The 22,820-nt window shown below is 38.9% G+C and overlaps 1 protein-coding gene across 1 annotated transcript in view; it reads left to right on the forward strand.

Annotated features, from left to right (window-relative positions):
* Window positions 1–22,820, forward strand: part of LOC149185216 (uncharacterized) — a 241,839-nt gene that overhangs the window by 118,208 nt on the left and 100,811 nt on the right. Inside the window, exon 5 of the mRNA XM_089415588.1 lies at window positions 10,631–10,733. Coding sequence (XP_089271714.1) covers window positions 10,631–10,733 — 103 coding nt within the window. The remainder of the gene's footprint in view (window positions 1–10,630; window positions 10,734–22,820) is intronic.

A 22,820-nucleotide genomic window follows, 5' to 3' on the forward strand; every position in this document is an offset into this window, starting at 1 on the left:
TGTCTCTAAGACATCCCTTTTCATTATTAGCTAACTAACCATTAGTAAATTTACTTTTATTTATTATTATATTTATATTATTATGATTATTGTTTATTATCTATTTTTATTTATTTTTACATAATTTATGTTCATAACATTGCCTTCTCCTTCGAATGCTTTGTCTTCAAAGCTTGTTGATGAAAGGGCTTGACCTCTTTTCCTACAAATGTCTTCTACTTGATATCTTTTTTTTGCTACGAATGTCTTCTCGTCTCAGAACAATCATCTGTGTCGATACAAGTTGATATGATCCTTAGAGTGATATATAAAATTGTCTTACTGAGAATGGATCGGACCATCTTAGATTAACCTTCTGTGGAATTTTCTGATCGCTGGAATTTTGTAACAAATTGTTATCGGTAGACTGAATTGAGCTCACTTCAATATTCTTTGTAACATAAGTTTGTTGTTTATGTTTTGAGTGATACAGCGTTGTAGATTGATTAAGGTGTCCACTCTTGTGATTCGGATGTAGATAAGGAGTTTGTCTTGTTTGAACTTCCTTTAACGTTTTTATGACAGTTTCCTGATTTCCATCATGCATTGTTGTTGTTGACTTAACTATTGAATCCTTATTTGGGGTGTCCTTTGTTTGAACGAGAACCTTTGAGTACGTTTTTACTTCAATAGGGTTTGGATTTGCCTGAACTGCGAGATTAGTTGTCTTGATCTCTATTTCTTTAGTTTGGATTGCTACATCTGGAGATTTTGATGCTTCCTTTGCGACAAGTTCTTTGAACCTATTCGTTAATGACTTCTTTTCGTCCTTAAGTTTTTTAATTTGTTTGAGCAGATTTTGATTATGATTTTTGAGACCTAAGCATTCCTCATTCTCCAAGTCAACTTTATTTTGGCCTTCACGCTTCTCGTTTATGAGAGCCGAAGTTTATGGCAGTCACTATTGGAAGGAAGTAGCTCTCGATAACCTCATTAAAAGCGTAAGTAGTACTTATGGGTAGAAGTGAGTCATCTAGTATAGAACTCATCATAAATCATTGGGAAGGAGCATCTTCAAGATGAGGATAATTAGGTTCCTCAGTTAGAATCTTCATTGGAAGGTTCATCGCTTGGGAGAAACAAATGTCTCGCTGAGAATTCCACTTTGGATGGGATTCATTGTTTGAAAGAATGATGGTTAGATGACAAAAGAATGCAACATGTTAAAGATGATTGAAGCACTCTCAATCAAGGATATGAAGCTACTGAAAGAAGTCTAGATGACCAAAGGAGAAAAGAGGTATGTATGCATATGTTTAATAAATTGAGTCATGTCATATAGTTGCAGATAGCATGGATAAATGCTCCACTTAATGAGCATAATGAAGAGAAAGGGATCTCTTCCTTTGGAAGAATGTATAAAGGCATGGTTCACATATTGACTAGATGAAATCGACATAATAAGTCTTCATATGGAATATGAGGTGGTTGATAAAAATGAAGGAACTACGATTGGAAGTTCCTAGGAAGCAATGGGTGAATAAAGAAAGGAAGAGTTCATGAAAGATGCAACTATGGAGAAGGGGTATATCCTCCCTAGTTGAAAGGGAGAGATAGACACATCATTCTTGTCTTCACTTGGGAAGAAAGAATGAATTTGGGTAAGCATCTGGCATCCAATACTCTTTGAGGATGTGGTAGGGCATCCAAGATAAGAGTAGTCGTAGAGGAAAGATATTCTTTGAGCACTGGGAATCCAAGATAAGGATAGTCCTGGTGGAACATACTCTAAGAGAAATCGGGTGGGGTATGTTTCAAGAAAGACAATGATGAAGGTCTCTCTAAATCATTGGTCTCGCCAACATTGTGCTCTGATCTTGTGGAGAGATAGAGTTGTTAGTCAAGACCTTACTATGTGACAATGCTGGATGATATGATGCTATACAAATGGGTTACCAATTCGACTCTTCTTATGAGAATTCTTCAAATTGAGAATGTCCAAGTACCTTGTATGGATTATGAATACCTCCTTAGTTAAGAGGGAGTGTTGAAATATGTAACTAGGTTCGATCTTCATAATGGCATATGTAATCGTGATGTTATGTATTTAATGAAAAGAGAAAAATAAATTTATTATTATTCTTGAGGCATGGGTTTCTTTACTTCTAGGTTTGTCATAAAGTCAATTGAGTCATTGTCATGTATTGAAGACCCATTTGGGCATATTACATATTGTAAAGAAAAACTATTTGAGTCAAAATAGAATCAAAAGACCCTCCAAGACCTCGTCATGGCACAAAGATCGAGTCGACCTAGATGAAGGGACAAGTTGGCCTAAAGAGAGCAGTTTGTACCCCTCACAAGCCTATAAATAAGAAGGAACTTGACTTCATTGTGACTCATTCAAGTAAGTACGATCTTCTCAAGATAGAAGCTGGAAAGATGACGAAAAGGAAGGAGAAGAACTAGATCAATGTTTTTGGGCCTCTCTCTCTCTCTCTTGTGTTAGGGTTTCTACATTTGATGGGCAAAATAATTTGCTGGGTAGGTCGAAGTTGTAGAAGAATTTTCTGTGCAAGTTGAAGTTGCAGAAGAGTTTGTTGGGGATATCGAAGTTGCAGAAGAATGTGTTGGGCAGGTTGAAGTTCTAGAAGAATCTGTTGGGCATGTCGAAATTGCAAAAGTTGTTGGAATGAATGTTTTACTTGGTCTTGGAGGGTCTTGGTCAAGGGTCATAGGACTTGGGATTCGTCAATTGAAGTTCTATAGAAGAGTAGAATTCTTGTGGGTTTTCCTCTCAGTTGGAGAGGTTTTGGCCTTGGATGATCACCTACATCTTGTCTTCTATTGTCTCTTTGATTTTATTGTTTGGTAGTTGTTTGATGATGAAGAACACTAATAATAATCAAGTGTAAGACGTTGCTAATCAAGTTAAGTAAAAATACATCACAAGCAGTTATCAAATTAAGAGCAATCACCTAATCTAGCTGCCCTAGATTTCTCAACATGCCCAACTCTTGATATCTTCACAAGCACAATTCTTCCAAGCATGCAAGATAGCACATTTCTTGTTGAGAGATAGTGATTGTGCAGTCTTTAGAGACAGTGACTGCACAATCCTTGCCAACATTGATTGCGCAGTTGCCAGTGACAGTCATTGCACAACCCTTGTTCCTAGTGACTGCACAATTGTTTCTCACAGTCATTGCGCAGTATTTTTTCACATTCGCTGCGCAATCCTTGCTCATAATGACTACACAGTTCCCACTGACAGTAATTGCACAATTCCCAGTGGCATTGTATGAGCATCTACTGCAGATAGTGATTGCACACTCCTTTTTGACAGTGAGAGTGTACTTCTTTAAGTCCCTATTGTCACACCTCTTAGTGGCAGTTAATCCAATCTCGATTCGTAGTTTCTTGACATGCACTAAGTGCACTCACAAATCTTGACCCTAATTTCATGTCTGCTCTCCCTATATAAAGAGTCCAATCCAGGGCTCATTTTCACCTTCATCTTTCACTTTTTAGTTCTGTGCATTGTTGGAGTACAAGGAGAATTCTCTCACTCGTGGTTGTAAATGTGCCATCTTCTAGTTGAGTTTCTTAACTGTCGCTTTTGCTTTTGCAAGTGTCGCTTTTGCTTTTTTTACTATTGCATGTGTCATATTTGCTTGCTCTATCTTTTGCAAGTATCGCTTTTTCTTGCTTACACCCTTGGATGAGTAACTTGTGTTTTCTTTTGCTTTCACTTGTGTGGCTTCCACTCTTGCATGTGTCGATTTCACTTGTTTTCACATACCCTAAGAGCACCATGGCACACCTTCGAGAGGCAACTTCGATGCACTCTCTTACACTAGTTAATGCTAGCCATCATAAGAACTTGTGTTGGACACATTCTCATGACATATCACACCTTTTGGTTGTAGTCGACACTTGTGTCATAAAGGTACAACTTAAGTGTCGCACTTGGAGATAAGTGTCGCTTTACTGTCGTTTTGTTGTATGCATGTTGGTTTTGGGGACTGTGCATCTGTTGGTCATGTGTTTGATTGTATATGAGTGTGTGATCTCATGTTCAGAACTTGTTTTATGCTCTTACTCTCACTCTCTTGTTTCATTCATCCCACTCTTAGTCAATCTTGGAGTTCTCTTGGTCCTCTCAACTTACGCAATCAATGACCAATCCTTAACGCCAAGCCATTGCGCACTGCGTACTCCTACGCCATAGTGATGAATTTCTTGCCTCTTGGAACTGCGCACTGCACAATCCTAGAGGACAACCTCCTTCAACTGCGCATTGAGCAACCTCAGAGCTCAGTCAATCCATTTTGCTAGTTACACTTGCCCAATGCATAATTTTTGACCAACCTTGCCTAGCATTGTGTGTTAAAATCTGAAACTTCTATGCAAAAATTTAAAAATTCTTGGTAGAAACTTGAAAGTTCTATGCAAAAAACTGAATGTACTTTGCAGAAAACTGAATGTATTTTGCAAATGACTGAATGGAGCTGAATGTACTTTGAAGAAAGTTGAATGTACTTTGCAGAGGCCTGAATGTACTTTGTAGAAACCTGAATGTTCTATGTTGTTATGATTACTTAGAATGCAAATTTCTTTTTTAGAATTTTTCAAATCAACAATTGTAGATAAAACATAAACTTAAGGATCATATGAGGAGAACCAAGCACAAATATGAGACATTGAGATTTTGGTCCAATGACCAGGGCAAAACCCCTCAAGGGGGAAACCCAAATGATTCTTCTTCTATTAAATTTTTTCCAATTGTTCAACAAAGTACAAAGAGAGAGAGAGAGAGAGAGAGAGAGAGTGAATAAAGTCACCAATGTCGATAAACTTGCAGCTAGAGTGCACTTGCTCTTTGCTTGAAGATCTCCTCCTTCTCTTGATCAGATCATGTCCTTCACACTTGCTCTAGCTCTTCACTGACTTTTCACACTTCTCTTACACACTCAACACTTGTTCTCCTTCTTCACAATGAACATGCTACTCTCAACTTTCACTTGCTGTTGTTTAAGTAAATGAGAAAAGAGAGGAGTTACAAAATGAATTCATGCCTTGAACCAATAATAGGATAATCGCCTTCCATGAGGGAGGAGTTATTTGATGTGAAGTGTAACTCATCCCAAGAATAAAGAGAGAGGTACACTTGTCTCGAGGAGTTACAACTCGAATTAGGGAGTGAGAGAGTTACACTTAAACATGAGAGAATATTTGGTGAGAGTTACAAATCAATTTGAATGAGGGAGTTGCAAGTGCATTTAATAAGGAAGAATTACACTTGCCATACATTGAATTATTGAGGGAGAGTTACATTCTCTTAAATGTGGAGTTACTATTTTATTCCAAGTGAGAGGTTCGATTTGCCAAGTAAGAGATTCTCAATTTAATTTACTTATTCCATGAGAGAATTCGTTTTTATTTATCCATTAAAGGTGAATGACTTTAGACTATTTTATAAATAATAGTATCATAATAATAATAATATTAGTAAGGATACAAATATTAATTCTTAACTTGTATAATCATGATTGATTTGATTTTAAAGTGGATTCCATATGTCGAGATCATCTTTGATCATTTAGACATGACTTGCTATTTTTGGAAAGTCACTTCCAAATTGAGATGTGACTTACTATTTTTGGAAAATCATATTAGAATTGAAATTTTATTATAGGTGGTTCAGACAAAACTGAAACATATGATTTCTTCTAAGAGAAATTCATTACTGAGTTGCCAAATTTTTACACTCCCTCTCAGCTAGGGAGGAATTTCTTTTTGCATCAAAGATATCTACTTCCTTTGATCTCTTTCATTCATCTCAGTTCAACTCTTCTCTGTAACATCTGTAATTTTGAAGTCGCAATCTAAAGAAGAATCATCCACTTGACACAAATTTGGAAAGGAAAGGATCATCACATGTCAGTGGTCACATAGACAAGGATTACACTCAAGCAATTTTCATTTCAAAAAATTAAGTGATAGAACATAGGTATCACATAGACAAGAATCAAATAAGTCACGTAGACAAGAATTAAACACAACAGAGTGTCAAGTGGTGGAATACCTGCATCCTAGACAAGTCACACAGACAAGTCTCACTATACCTATTGGTCAGATAGGTGGCTCTTCCCATGTCCTAGACTGTGAGTCAGATGCACACTGAGGCATATTCTTGTGGCACACACTACACAAGAGGTCCCTCATCCTCAGGAGCTTTTCGACATCATTCCCTAATCCTGTGAGCTCTGATAGGGGGGAAAGGCAACTCAGTGTTCTCAATCAGCTGTGACTACTTCTTGGAAGGGTCACGTCCATAAGTCCAAGTTGCTCTGTAAAAACCAAGAACTTTCCTTGCGGTAAAGGCTTGGTAAGAATGTCAGATATTTGATCATCCGTGGAGATGTGGTGGAGCCTCATTCCTTCTCTTTGCACCATATCCTGGATATAGTGATACGTGATCTCAATATGCTTGGACTTATCATGAAACACAAGATTTTCTGCAAGACAAATCCCATTCTTATTGTCACAATATATAACTGTTGTGTTTGGAACTTGCTCAAATAGTTCCCCAAAAAGCTTTCTCAGCCAAACTGCCTCATAGCTAGCCATGCTAGCAGCAATGTACTAAGCTTCAACTGTACTTAGTGCAACAAACTTCTGCTTTTTTCTCATCCAAGAGATCATGGCAGATCCCAAGCTAAAGCAGCACTAAGAAGTGCTCTTTTTATCAATAGAGTTACCAACCCAATCAACATTTGTATATCCATGAAGTCTTACATTTTTAGTAGTGTATTTCAATCCTAGATTGATAGTTCCATGCAAGTATTTGAGTACATGTTTTGCAGCAATCCAGTGGGCATGAAAGGGATCAATCATATGTTGACTTAAAGTGTTTACAACAAAGCATATGTCAGGCCTAGTGTTTACCGAAAACATCAAGGCACCAATGAGTTGTCTATACTCTATGGGATTTGGCAGACTAGTTCTGACAACTTTGCCACATAATTTCTTAAAGTTCATTTCCATAAGAGTATGCACGGATTCACATTCTACCATATAAAATCTTTCAAGAAGCTTAACAACATATTTTCCTTGAGAAAGAAAAATTTCACTAGGTATTGGCCATTCCTCTAGACCCAAAAAGTAATGCATCAAACCAAGGTCTTTCATTTCAAATTTAGAAGCTAACTCCCTCTTACAATGGAGGATAAGAGGTTCTCCTCTTGTCAAGAATAAATCATCAAAACACAATACCAAAATCAAAGGTATACCTTGGACTGTCTTGAAGTAGAGGTTTGGGTCTGCACTGCTTCTTGTGAAACCAAGCTTTATCAGGTAGCTATCAATGTGAGCATACCAAGCTCTTGGAGCTTGCTTCAGCCCATATAAGGCTTTCTTCAGTCTGCATACATGAGTTTCCCTGTCATGCTCTTCAAAGCCTTGTGGTTGTTCCACAAATACCTCTTCCTTGAGGAAGCCATGCAAGAAAACAATTTTCACGTCCATTTGGTGAAGAGTCCATCCTTGGCTAGCAGCTAAGGCAACAACAAATCGAATAGTAGTATATTGAGCTACAGGTGCAAAAATCTCATCATAATCTATTCCCTCTTTCTGAGAGAAACCTCTAGCTACAAATCTAGCCTTATATTTTTCAATACTACCATCTACACCATGTTTAATCTTAAACAACCATTTGGAAGTGACAACAAATTTACCTTGAGGTCTAGGAACCACTTCTTAGACATCATTTTGGATGATGGACTCATATTCTTCAGTTATGCAATCTTTCCAGACTTGTTTTTTTGCAACTTCTTCAAGGGTGCATGGTTATGCCTAAATGATGTTGCTCATGGCAACAACATACCCTTGAAACTGACTTAGCGTCTTACTTTATCTGAACGTTCCTCTTGGGGTATCTCGCAGCCATAGTGGTCTCTTTTCGGTAGGAGGATCATGAGGTGGAGGATCTAGAAGATCCTTGGAACCCATTGGATTATCAACAAGCTCATTCTCAGGTTTAGACACAGATGCAGGCTCTTTTTCATTAACAACTTGTTTTTCAACAATGGCAGGAGTAGAAGAGTCTCTTGCTTTTCTAAGAGCGACATCTTCATCAAATGTTATGTCTCTCCTAAACTCTATAGTTTTTTGACCAAGTACATAAATTCTATAAGATTTTGAATTATCACAATAGCCAACAAACGTACCTTTCTTACTTGAAGCTTCCAATTTGTTCATTTTCTCTTTTAGCACATGGAACTTTGGAAGTGTACACAGGACAACCAAAGATTCTCAAATGACTCACTTTAGGCCTTTTACCAGTAAAGACTTTTTCAAGAGTCTTATTGTCTGAGGCATGATGAGGAGTTATGTTTTGCACATAAACAATAGTATTTGCAACTTCTTCCCACAAAAACTTTGGTAGCTTTTGATCATGCAGCATGGCTTTGACTGCTTCCATAATAATTCTATTCTTCTTCTCAACCACATCATTTTGTTGTGGATTGTATGACATAGTGGTTTATTTCTTTATTCCGACGTCTTTGCAAAGATCTGGAAGCTTTGATCAACTTTCCAGTTTGATTTTAAATCAGAGCCTTGAAATCTCTGAACATGTCAAATGCTTCCATTTTATTTTTTAAAAAGAATATCCATGTCTTGCGAGAAATATCATTAACAAAAATCATGAAATACAAGTAGCCACCAAGAGAAGTAATAGGCATAGGTTCACATAAATCAGAATGTATGAGCTGAAATATCTGACTAGTTTTTGTTTTTCTTGAAAGGAATGGTCCCTTTAGATGTTGGAAATACTGTGGGGGGGGGTGAATCCGTATTTCTTTTACAATTGTTAGTTTACCAGTTTAGATCACTTATAAACAGAACAAAAATTGAACAATATAAAAGAAATAATTTTATTAGTCAGAAATAACGAGAACTCCAATCCTTTTCTTTACAATAAATCAAGTACAAAATGTTTAGGGCTCCAACCATAGATAAAGACACCAATCTTTCAATCCACCAGGCTCTAATCTATACTCTGCCAATCACCAACTTGGACTTCACGAGGCTCCAACCTTTAGGGCTCCAACCCTATCTTCCACAAGGCTCCAACCTTATCTTCTTGTGGACTCTTATCCTCTAGGGCACCAACCTTCTTTTCTAGCACAAGCTTTAACCTGGTCTTTTTGAGGACACCTATCCTCTAGGGCACCAACCCTATCAATTTGCTTCAGTTCTTCAATGTAGGTTGAATGGTTCTTCAAGGCTTCCTCAATACCTTCTGCAACAAGTCTTGACAATCTTCAATACCGCTCTCAATCAATCTTCAAGAATTCTTCTTTCATCAATGGCAACTTTATGATTCTGAAAAGGTGTCTCCACAACTCTTCATGTCACCCAAACAATTTTCTTCAAGGTCACTTCATGAGGGCCTCAACAATGCATTAATATCTCCAAGAATGACTTCAATGTGATTTATGGTTAATGTAATTGCTATTGGATAAAACTGAATTGGAAATTGTCATTGGGCTGCTAAAGGAACATTGAAGTAATTGTGCTAAGCATAGAACTTACCATTGTTAACTAAAGTTAACACATGCACTGGTACATAATCCAAGTACATAATTCAAATATAATTATGAAGACTGACACTAGTTACATTCTTCAACAAAAGTAAGTTAGAAAAGCGCTATGAGCATGATAAGGGGAAGTCATGTTACAAAGACGTCTTATGGACTGCCCAATCACAAGAGCAGGTATCTTAGCAAATCAGTGTATCAACATCACCTAGGACGGAAACAATTAACCTATCATTAAGTTGTATATTAACAATTTGTCTTGGGAATCCTTTAAGTGTAACATTTCCCAAAAGATTGAACTAGGATGGTTAGATGCTTTTGTAGTTCGACAATTTTGCTTAGCACTTAGAAATTCTTACCATCTCATACCATCAACTATGACAACTTCAAGAACAGAGAATGATGCAGACATTACAAGCCAGGGAAAAAGATGTCAAGCCCTTCCATAAATATGCTTCAAGGATAAAACGTTTCTAAAGGTTATGACAATGTAATGAATATAAATATAAATAATAAATAAATAAATAATATATAATAATTAGTGAAGTGACACATCCTAATGAAAGGACATGTCTCAACTAAAGGACGTGACTGTTATGGAAAGGACACTCCTGCCTAGGTATTTATATGGGGCCCTCATTTGTAATCCTATCATATCATTTTCTCATACATTTTTATGCTATATATATATATATTATTTATCCTAAACAGATTTCTTTATATTCCCAATATTCTGGATATTTAATTGGTGAGCCAGATTGGTTGTCTCAGATAACTATTCAGTAGCCCTTACAAAATCAAATTGCTTCTATGTCGACTATCTCTCTTTGTGATTTAAGAGTGTCTGAATGTATGAATTTTTGATTGATAAGAAGTGAATGACAAATCTTTGTCCAACTTCATGTGATGTTCCTATGTTAAAATATTGAGTTTTATGTTTTTTGATATTGTGTTTCATGTTTTTTGAATTTGGGTTTCAGGTGTTATTCTGATGATTGTAGAAGTTGTTGCAACAGCTGATGCTTTGGTGTTCTTACTGTATTCAGAGTAAGGAAGCAGAGGTTGATGAATTGAACAAAACTTGGGAAAAAGATAAGAAACGATTTGAGAATTTGGGTCTGGAGCTAAAGAACTTCTCAGATCGCCAAGGTACTAGACAGAAAAATCTTGAGCTGTTCCTTTTGCCATTTATGCATCGTCTTGTGTTGATTTACTTTTTGAAGTTATCAGTTGTGAGAGGAAAGATGGTGTGTGTCAATATCATAACTCCTGTCTTCGTGGGTTGGAAGTAATTTTGACTTTGATTAATTAATATGATTTTTTCTGTTCGAATCAATGTAAAGAGTTTGTCAGAGAAGCAGAATAGCTTACACCCTCTTATATTCTTCACATATACAAAAGAAAAGATACAGAACAATTATTATCCTTCTTCCTTGCACTTGTCTCATAGCCACTCAGGCATGTGTGTTCTGGCAAAGCTGTGGCGGAAGAAAACTAGTAAATACGAAAATAACAGTAACGAAAAGCTCCTTCTGCTTCACAATTGAGGAGTCTATTTAGTTTGATGTATTTTTTGCATGGTAGTTTTAGGTTTTTAAGTGTTGAAATTTGATTTCCTGAGGTTATGAGTTTAGAAGAATGACATTGAAACAGAGTAACCATAGAGCATGTTTGTGTGCATGTCATAAATAACAGCAAAAATAATAGAATTTAGGAATAACATCAAGAATTACAAAATAATTTTTGGTAGATGATTGTGAGATCTGGCAAAATCACAAGATGAAATAAAGCACAACAAAGACAAGACAAGAGCTGGTGGATTGGTATCACAGGGGGGGCGAGCCTGTAAGCCAGACCGAAGAAAATCCAGAGAGTTCATTTAGATATGGATCTTCCACATGAATAGCCCTATAGTATGCTAGGATCAATGTGTAGAGGAAAAACTTGAATGATCCATGCAAGAGAGCAATCTGGGGCAGATCTTTGATTGCAGATCACACTAGATTGGCAATTCAGAGGATGAAAAATCAGTGATGCGGTACCCAAATTATTTCCTATCAGTGACAATTGGTTCTCTGAGCTAATTCCATTCTTGGATTGGAGCCTTATTTACTAGCTTAAGCTCAAGTCAAACATGGAGTTATGTTATGTAAAAATTTGTTAGTTTAGGTTTATTATTTAATTTTCAGTTAAATTAGACGAAAGGGCACAATCATAAGATCATGCCCTTTCCCAAAGGGTGTCCATGGCGATATATAAGCCAGGAAACCCCATTGTAAACATCATCATCTATCTATTCATTTATTAATAAAATATTTCTATTATCCAGAAGTTTTATGCTTCATTGGTATCAGAGCGTGTTCGCTCCTCAGGCTATATTCATCCGCTGCCTATCTCGATTCCCATACGCACATGCCCTCCCATTCGCTGCTCTCCACACCTGTCCACAACCACCGTCAGCGTCTATCCCTCTACACCCACCGTCACCCGGTCCCTTTGCTGTTGCCGTCTCACTGCCAGCGTCGTTCCTCCCTATCCGCGTCCATATACATTATCGTGCCGCTGCCTCAGATCCGGGTGTGCTCGCTAAACCGCATCCATCAGCAATCTGCTGCGTCCAACTGCCGGTTATCCAATCCGCCGCAACGCTGTGTTCCCCGTCCATTGTGGTGGCTCTGCGGTGATTTCCGCTTGAAATCTTCTATTAAACTGTCCGCTGGAAGAGTTAATCGCTGCGGGACGTGACGGTCAGCATAGACCTGTTGGACGTGGTGACATATAATACATATAACATATATATATATATATATATATATATATATATATAATATATATAACGTGACATATAATATATATATATAGATATAGTTATATTATATATTATATATAATACATATAATTTAATTAATTAAATTTATTTTATTTTAATTAATTAAAAATTATATATATATAAAAGTTAATTTAATTAATTAAATTAAATTTAATTAATTAAAAGCTATATATATAATTTAATTTAATTAATTTAATTTATTTAATTGCAAAAAAAAACTTATGTCATATAATTAAATTAATTAATTTAATTTAATTATTTAAAAAAAAATTAAGCTGGCAGATAAATACACGCCTCCGCAAACTCGCACAATGTCGACAATGAAAATGGCGGATTTCCAAAAAAAATTAGTTGACGCAGAGCATAAGATAAATAACAACCACGACGAAGTCAATAAAAGATTAAATGAATTCCAGATCAAGCTTGGGGAGCGAGCTGATGAAATAAAAAATCTTCACGATACGACAAATCGAATAGAAACAAAGATGGAAAATTACCATGTCCAAACAGAAGCAGGCATCAGAGAGGTCTTAACAATGCTGAAAATTCTTGCCAATCAACACCCTTTTTTCGCTCAACCATTAGCAACATACCAGCGAAGGGCCAAAGTTGAGATGCCTAAATTCTATGGAAACGAAAAAAACAATGTTGCATGGATAAATAAAGCAGAAGAATACTTTGAGATATATGACATCAATGACGATGACGAAAAGCTTAGGCATGCATCCATGAAAATGGAGGGAGAAGCATATAACTGGTATATGTGGTGGAAAAAGACAACACATGTCATTAGCTGGAGGAAATTTAAAGATGCATTCTTCAAAAGATTCCAAGGTGTAAAGGAAGAAGATTTCTTTTCAAAACTCATCAAATTACGACAAAAAGGAAGTGTGGACGAATACACTCAAGAATGGGAGACCTTAGTAACACGAGTACCTGGGTTATCAGAATCTCGTCTAATTCAGTGATACATCTCGAGACTCTAAACCCATTTACAAGTAGAACTTGAGATGCATGACATTTCATCAATAGAAGTAGCAAGACGAAAAGCAAAAACAACCGAAAAGAAATTCGAACAAATATTTTGCTCAAAATCCGAAAAAACATATTCAAGACGAAGAACACCTCAATATGCGAACGCAAAAAATACAAGATATGTTCCACCACATTGTCGTGAAAATGAAAATCTAATGTGGAAGCGCAAAGGATAAAGGAGGGTAAATGCAAGCGCTGTGGTGAGAAGTGGGACCCCAAACATAGATGTGCTAAAGGAAAAGAACCAAAGAACCTATATAATTGTGAAGCAACCAATGATTCAAACAGTGAAGATTCTGACATTGAAGAAACAGAAGATGCCCCGGAATTCTCTCCAGAATTAGATGACGAAAGTATTCCGCAAGTGTCATTATCAGCTATGACAGGTATATCACAACCTCAGACTTTAAAATTAAAAGGACACATAAAGAAGAACAACGTGGTGGTTCTCATTGATTCTGATAGCACACACAATTTTTTGGATGCAACTGTTGCAAAGAGACTCAATATTTTTTCATTTCCCTTACCAAACATGAAGGTGATGGTAGTAGACGGTAAGAAGATTGAAAAGGTGGGGAAATGCCATAAGGTTAAATTGCAGATTCAAGACTTCAGTTTAGAGTCTCCGTTTTTCACAGTACCATTAGGAGGAGTAGATGTAGTCTTAGGTATCCAATGGCTACGAACTTTAGGTACTTATGCAGCCAACCATCAAGTACAATTTATAAAATTCAAATGGGGAGGTCAGAAGTACAAGCTACACGGATTCCAAGCACCAGAAAATCAAGTTGTATCATCATCTCAGATGATGAAGTTAAGTCGAAAAGGAGCACCTGCTTATGTAGTACAATGTCACCAGTTAGAAATGTTATCTACAAATATGACCAGAGAAGAGTCACCAGAGATACAGGATTTGATTCAGAAGCATGAAAAAGTATTTCAAGACCTACCTGTGAAGATGGCGCCTAATAGGGAAATTGAGCATGGAATAGAAGTCAAGGCAGGGTTAGACCCCGTCAACATCAAGCCATACTGATATCCACATCTCCAAAAAACGGAAATTGAGAGATTAATCCAAGACCTTTTAAAGTGTGTGACTTTGATCATCTTGGAATATCTGGTCAAGTGGAAGAACTTACCCGAAGAAAACGCTTCTTTAGAGAATGAAGCATTTTGTCAACAACATCCGTCGTTACATATGCTTTGAGGACAAAGCATTCTTTCGAGAGGAAGGCAATGTTATGTAAAAATTTGTTAGTTTAGGTTTATTATTTAATTTTCAGTTAAATTAGACGAAAGGGCACGATCATAAGATCATGCCCTTTCCCAAAGGGTGCCCATGGCGATATATAAGCCAGGAAACCCCATTGTAAACATCATCATCTATCTATTCATTTATTAATAAAATATTTCTATCTATATTTCTGTTTATCTAGAAGTTTTATGCTTCAAGTTACCAGATCTGATAGAGGCTAGATCCAAAAGCAGGTCCAACTAATGCAATGTCTTAATAAAGAAGAATTACCAGATCTACATCTATATATTCCATATTTCACACTATTTACGTAAAGAAATAGTGCCATACAATTTTTGTGAGGCATGTGCCAAAAATGCTTATAATTCTGAAAAGTATGTTACTCAAAATTGCGAGATCTTTTAATGATTATTGCCCATTTCTCATCTTTGGCATTACATGTCCAAAGAGGTGTTGATAAAAATGTAAATATTTATTCAGGGGTCAGCATGGCTTTTCTCACATAGATCTATGTTTTTTTTGTTTTTTTGTTTTGTTTGTTTGTTTGTTTTTTTTTTTTTTTAAATTTTGGAGAAAAATCGAACTTTATTTTAAGCCAATAAAAAGTTACAGCTGTAGACGCATTAAGCATTCCTGAAAACTGTGAGTCCACAATGAAGCAGAAAAAACACAGCGATACTGAGTAGAAGCAAAAAAGCATAAGTGCTACTCAGAATCCACAAGCAAAAAACCATAAGTCCATATCTGGGCCTCCCCATTATTGGAGAAAACGACCCTTACATAAAAACTGTTTTTTTTAAGAACAACTGTAGCCAGTATATCCATAGATAAATAAAAGTACCAGTGGTGTCAAAATATCAAAAACCAGCTGAGCTGATATGAAGCATTAAAAAAGATAAAGTAAAATGTAACTGTCAGAGCTCAATGGAAATATGCATGGATCATCTGTTGTAAGGCTGCTGATCCGACACACAGATCCTCCCCTTCAATTCTGTTATGCGCTAATCGCCCAAAACCTGTTGCAGACCCTCCTTAGAAAGGAGGTCTGCCTTTGCGTTTCGCTCCCTGTATATGTGGCAAACATATATAGAATCAAAACCCATTTTAAGTTCTAATATTTGTTCTATGAGTGGAATGAAAATGTGATTTTGACATCTCTGAACTTCATTAAACCAGTTTATAGCATTTAAAGAGTCACAGAAAATTTGAATTGAACCAATTGCAATTTGTTCAAGCTAGCACAATAAATATTTCAATGATTGGAGTTCTGTGAAGTTTTTTGATCCTGAACCAAGGCCAACTGAAGCTTTTAATAGTTTGTGTTCATTAATGTGTATTACCAACCTCGCCCCACATCTGTTCTGAGCATCAGAGGTGCCATCGAAATATGCCCAAGGGATATGTGGTCTGATTTGTTCTTCTCTAATGATCCGAGGAGTCTGACTTGGAGAAGGCAGGGGTATTAAAGCAAAAATAGAGGCACACTCTGCCGCAATAGGTGAAGGTGACGAAGGGGTGTCCTGAAAAATGCCTTTGTTTCTTGCCAACCAAATGCTCCATGTGATGATCGGAGGAATATTTCTCAAGTTTTCATCATGTGCTGAGTTCCACCAATTTTTCCAAGCTTCCAAAATACTTGCCCCATTCCAGATAAGTCTAACCCCCAGTAAACTCAGCATGGCCTCCCAAATTTTGATAATGAAAGGACAACTTAAGAACAAATGGAAAACTGATTCTTCTGAATTTTTGCATAATATACACCAACCAGGCCCATGTTTGTTCCTTTTCTGCAGGTTGTCCCATGTGGGCACTTTGTTCTTAAGGAGGCACCAAAAGAACAATCTTGACTTCGCTGGGCATTTCAATTTCCAAAGTGGTTTACACCACCAAGTCTGCACCCCCTGAGCTCTCCTAACCATTTGATAACTATATCCATATTTTGGAGAGTATTGACCTGTAGGTGCATGAACCCATCGAAGTGCATCTAGATTCTAGACGATCCCTTATCCTGACATTTGTACGCTGCAATTCTCTGATATAGATCTGCCAATCATCTCCCCATTGGGGCTCTAAATGGAGATCTTCAATAGTTTTCCATCCTGATGCCAATTCGTTGATAATTCTACTTTCACTATCTGATTCAAGAAAATGATACCTTGGTTGTTGAGAAAATCCATTAGCTCCCTAGGAAGAACATATCCATCACTACATCCCACCCACGGGTCAATACCTACTCTGAGTTTTTATCCATTCCCTACATGCCAAGCAAGTCTGTCTTCAATAATACCAAAAGAATCTACAGTGGCCTTCCAGATTGCTGATGCGTTTAAGGTTTTCTTATCCATCCTACACATCCATTCATCGATAGGAACCAGGTCAATATATTTCCTTTTCACCACTGCAGTCCACAGATTATCCATTGATAATAAGCGCCACCTAGATTTTGCTGCCAGAGAAGGTGAGAAAGATGGAAGTTTACTCCCCAACCACCCCATGCCTTTGGGAGAGCTATTTTGTCCCATGCTACCCATGGAAGCACTGCATCCTGTTGGAAAAAGTAACTATGTTTGGTGTTCAATAATGTACTTGAGTCATTATGTAATGTACTTGTCAAAAGAATAAAGAAAAGAATTTTTATTATTGTAACAATGACTTATTAAAGCATGGGTTTCATGCTTGGGTCATCATCATATTAGTCAAAGTCCCCATTGTGGACTCCTAGGATTAATATTGAGTTTATAGAGTCATTGTACATTCGAAGAGACCCTTCTTGGGCTTTCGGATCATGTAAAAAGGTTTTGTATCAAGCAAAATATGAATTATGTGTCCTCCACATCATGTCGGCCTAAGGAAGATCAAGTCGGCCTAGAGACCCTCATTTGACCCACAAGAAGGCTATATAAAGAAGGAAGTCGAAGTCATTTGGAAGCATCACTCTCACAAGCAATTCGATATCTTTTAGGAAGTGCTAGGGATGCGAAGTCTGCTGCCAGAAGGAGGAAAAAAGTGCGAGTTTGGGGGAGTCTCTATAGAAGAGGAAAATCGAAGTTTTGGTGTCTCTCTCTCTCTGTTTCATGGTCTGGTTTAGGAGATCGAAGTCTCCTCAGGTTTTGCTGCTGCCAAAAGATGCATGCTGTTGGGATCTACCGCATAGTCGAAGTTGCTATAAGAGGTCGAAGATCTTGGAGGTTGACATGGTGTGGAGGGAAAGTCTGGTCTTGTTCTAGGGTGAAGAGTTTCAAAGATTACTATTGAAAGGAAGAATTACTTTGACTGAGTTTTGTTGATTTGGGGTAGCATCGGATGTGCTTTAGCCACGAAAATTGGTGGAGAGGCTAAGGCACATGAGATCAACAATACCCAGAAATGGTTTGGGTAGATTCTAAACAATTTGAGAGATATTAAAATAATTAATATTTTTAATGGAGTCCCTAATTATAAACTTAGGGAAAATAAAGTATTAATGTGAATTAGTGTTAGAAGGGTCCAAAAGTCATGGATCAAGCCGGAGTTAATCTTATCCATTGATTAGGGACTTAATCTTGGCCGTTGATTAGTCAACGAAAAAAATATAAGAGGAGGCTTGAGGGTCACTTGGAGAACACATCGATTTGATCAAGATTTCGATTTTCTGGGGCAGGGTTTGCTGAGGAAGTCGAAAGAGTGATCAAAGTTGTAGCTGAGGGGTAGTGAATACAGAAGCAGAGAGAGTACTGGGAGAATCAGCGTAGAAGCCGAGAGAGAGGGACGCAGAGCCAGCTAGAGGCCATGTAGAGCCAGCTAGGGCCCACGCAGAGGCAGCTAGGAGCTGCGCAGTGCCTCAGATAGCCAGCATGGGTGACGCAGAGGCTCTAGAGGCTGACGCAGTGCCTCCAGAGGTTGACGCAGGGGTTATTGGGCTGACGCTGGGCCAGAGAGGCTGACGCAACCCCTATAGGCAGACGCTGGGAGTTTTTGTGGGGCAGATTAGAGGTGAGAGCTGTCGGAGTGTTTATCCGGGGTTTCAGCCGGAATATCTGTCTCCGAAGGAGAGGTACAATTGCCGAAATTATTCTCTGTTGGGCGAGCTAGTTATGGCACCTAGATTGTATTCTGAAACTACTTAATAATTAAAACCCTCAGATAGTTGCATCGATTTTCCCGCATTGGGTTTTTCCGGGGACATGGGTCCAAAAACAACGATGTCACTTGTGTGCTTGTTTTGTTTCTTTCAGTTGATGATCTGTAATGTGTTGAGCATGTACTTGTATTTATTTTCAGTGTTTACATGGTAAATAACTTGTTAATTAATGAGAACAAGTAGGCAGAAGTAAATTAGAAAAGTACATGAAGGGTTTCTAACAGTTAGATTTAGAAATTCCAACATGGTATTAGAGCGTGGTTGCAGATCATGGGAGAACTGAGGACATCAACCGAGCAGAGCAATAGCAGTAGAAAATAGTTGTCCTGAGTGATAGAAGCTATTCCTGGCAGAGAAGCAGCAAGGAAGGGGTGATGCAGTGCCTGTGTCATCAAGTTTGAGCCAGGAAGAGGATCAATGTAGTGGCAGAGGGGAGCAGACTCGACCTACGTAGTGCCCGGTCATCTTTCTCAGTCAGGAAGGATTGACGCCCGTGGCCAGGAGGTGCAGATTTTGCTGCTACCGGGATTGCGCAGAGCCTAGAAGCTATAACCTTCAATTTGCTGAGGCTTAGGAGGCTGTGGGTAAGTTGTAGAGTGAAGCTGGTGGGGTATTGTAGTCAGAACAATACTTAATAGGGCAAGACAAAGGAGGAGGGAGTTGCTACCAAGGATTTCTAGCCAAGAAATCCAGATCAGTGGTGCAGCTGCACTAACGATTGGAGTGGGGGCATCTTGACATTGGCAGAAGGGTTTCCAGGAGGGAAATTGAGGCTCAGAGGGAGTCACACCAAGAACTTCCAAGAGGGAAGTAGAGGAGCAGCGAGATGGCAGTGAATGGGGTAAGAGACCAGGACAATTTGGACGAAGCCTCAAACTTCGTAATCTGGAAGGCCAAAATCTTGTTCGTTCTAGACAGGAATTGTGTCAAGCACTTCGCCTTGAGGACAATATCGGTCCCAAGTGACCCGACTGATAACGATATGTATGAGGATGCAATGATGAGTGCTAAGAGCATCATCCTTGATGGGGTCAAGGACCATATAGTACCACATATTGTCGAGAAGAATACAACAAATGAGATGTGAGAGGCCCTAAAGAAATTGTACTAGTATACTTCCGTGCAGAGGAAGATGCTACTAGAAAATCAGCTGCAGTCATACGAGATGCAGAAGGGAGAACAGATCGACATCTTCCTCTGTCAATTGAAGGAGATCTAGGATCAGTGGACTTCCATAGGGGCGGGGTCAAGGACCATATAGTACCACATATTGCCGAGAAGAATACGACAAATGAGATGTGGGAGGCCCTAAAGAAATTGTATCAGTATAATTCGGTGCAGAGGAAGATGCTACTAGAAAATCAGCTGTGGTCATACCAGATGCAGAAGGGAGAACATATCAACATCTTCCTCGGTCAATTGAAGGAGATACGGGATCAATTGACTTCCATAGGGGCCACGCTGGATCAAGAATTGATGGTGAGAACAACCATGAACGCAGTCTCTGAAGACTGGGAGGTGTTTGTCCAGAGCATACTGGGTAGGGCGACCCTTCCAGATTGGGAGGAAATGTGGGTGGATCTTCGCTAAGAAGAGATTAGAAGGTTGACCAAGGCAGGAAGCAGTGGCAAGGGGGTCAGAATCAAGGAGGAGGAAGAGGAGGATGCTGCCCTAGCGTCTGAGGAAAAGCAGGAGAAACGAAAGAAGAAGGACCTTTCCAAGGTCAAATGCTTCAGCTGTGGGGAACTGGGTCACTATGCGAGCCAGTGTTCGAGGAAGAAGAGCAAAGGAGAGGCTTTCGAGACCAAGGCTGCGCTAGCAAGGGCGGAGGAGGAAGTGGAGACAGATGATGACTATGCCATGAGTGCTCACACGCCACTTCAGCGGAAGTGGGGAGACATCGAGCTGTAGTTAGACAGACTACAGGCAATGAGGGGTAGGATCCTTGAGGTACCCAACCTTTTGGATTATACCTGGCTATGGGAGCTCCGAAGAGTAGTAGTACTAGCGGATGCGGATGGAGCGACATAGGGAGCTACAATGCAGGATTCCCAGGATAGCGTGAAGCAACAGTGCGAGATACATGGAGTTGTTGCAACAACGCAGAGGTCAGAGAAGGGGCACTTGTAAGCAACAGAGGGAGTTTCAGCATCCAGGGTGTCTCTAGCCTAACAGAGATGTCAGAATTGGGAGATCAGTTGCTTACTTCTCAATAACTGAGTTGCAGTGCAGTGGTTAGTAGTGGTAGTGCTATGGGTAGCCGATGCAGCATGATGAGAGGGGCTGCCATACAGATGCAGCAATGGCAGTGGCAGGGCCATGGGTAGCAGTACATGATGCAACGGTGCAGAGGATGTTGGAAAGCAGACCTAGCATCAGCACAGGGATCGATGCCAGATGATCAGGGTGATGCTCAGTGAGGAGTATTACTAGAGCACAGTCCTCGCTAAGAGGGAGTGTTGATTTGGGGTAGCATCAGATGTGCTGTAGCCACGAAAATTGGTGGAGAGGATAAGGCACATAGATCTCCAATACCCAGAAATGGTTTGGACAGATTCTAAACGGTTTGAGAGATATTAAATTAATTAATATTTTTAATGGAGTCCCTAAGTCTAAACTCAGGGAAAATAAAGTATTAATGTGAATTAGTGTTAGAAGGGTCCAAAAGTCATGGATCAAGCCAGAGTTAATCTTAGCCATTGATTAGGGACTTAATCTCGGCCGTTGATTTGTCAATGAGAAAAATATAAGAGAAGGCTTGAGGGTCACTTGGAGAACACACTGAGTTGATCAAGATTTCGATTTTCTGGGGCAGGGTTTGCCGAGGAAGTCGAAAGAGTGATCAGAGTTGTAGCGGAGGGGCAGTGAATACAAAAGTAGAGAGAGTACCAGGAGAATCATCATAGAAGCTGGGAGAGAGGGACGTAACAGCAACTAGAGGCCACGCAGAGGTAGCCAGGAGCCGCGCATTACCTTAGAGAGCCAGTGTGGGTGACGCAGAGGCTCTAGAGGTTGACGCAGTGCCTCCAGAGGTTGATGCAATGGTTATTGGGCTGACGCTGGGCTAACGCTAGGTAAGAGAGGCTGACACAGTCCCTAGAGGCAGACGTTGGGATTTTTCGTGGGGCAGATTGGAGCTGGGAGCTGTTGGAGTGTTTATCTGGGGTTTCAGCTGGAATATCTGTCTCCGAAGGAGAGGTACTACTGTCGAGATTATTCTCTGTTGGGTGAGCCAGATATGGCACCCAGATTGTATTCTGAAACTGCTTAATAATTAAAACCCTCAGATTGCTGCACCGGTTTTCTCGCATTGGGTTTTTCCGTGGACATTGGTCCAAAAACGACGGTGTCACTTGTGTGCTTGTTTTGTTTCCTTCAGTTGATGATTTGTAATGTGTTGAGCATGTATTTGTATTTATTTTCAGTATTTACATGGTAGATAACTTGTTAATTAATTAGAACAAGTAGACAGAAATAAATCAGAAAAGTACATGAAGGGTTTCTGACAGTTAGACTTAGAAATTCCTACAGGGTTTCCCCTCGAGGGGGTTTTGCCTTGGCATGTGCCTATATCTTGTGTCTCTTGTTTTGTGATCTTCATGTATGTATAATTGCTCGATGAAAGATGAAATAATAAAGAAGTAAAAGAAGCCAACACACTCACAAGTAATTATCAAGATCGGAGGATCAAACCCTAATATAATATCTTTGGCTTTCCAACATGGTATCAGAGCTAAGGTCAAGAGAAGTCGAAGATCACTTCGTTGGCATGTATTCTCCCTCTATGGTGAACTACATAAGATTGGTTTTTAACTCTGTAGGAAGATGGGTCAAGAAGATCATCTACTACCTATTCAACAAAGTCAAGAGTCATGGATTCATGGCTGCGGTTACATGATCTCTTATTGATGATAATGCATGGACCGTTGATAGTGGAGCATCGAGACATATGACAAGTGAAAGTAGGCAACTACACACACTATCAAAGGAATCATC

The sequence above is a fragment of the Pinus tabuliformis genome, chromosome 3_2 (genome assembly GCF_031772625.1).
Source record: "Pinus tabuliformis cultivar Carrire ecotype Pingquan chromosome 3_2, CPIR1, whole genome shotgun sequence".
NCBI lineage: Eukaryota > Viridiplantae > Streptophyta > Pinopsida > Pinales > Pinaceae > Pinus > Pinus tabuliformis.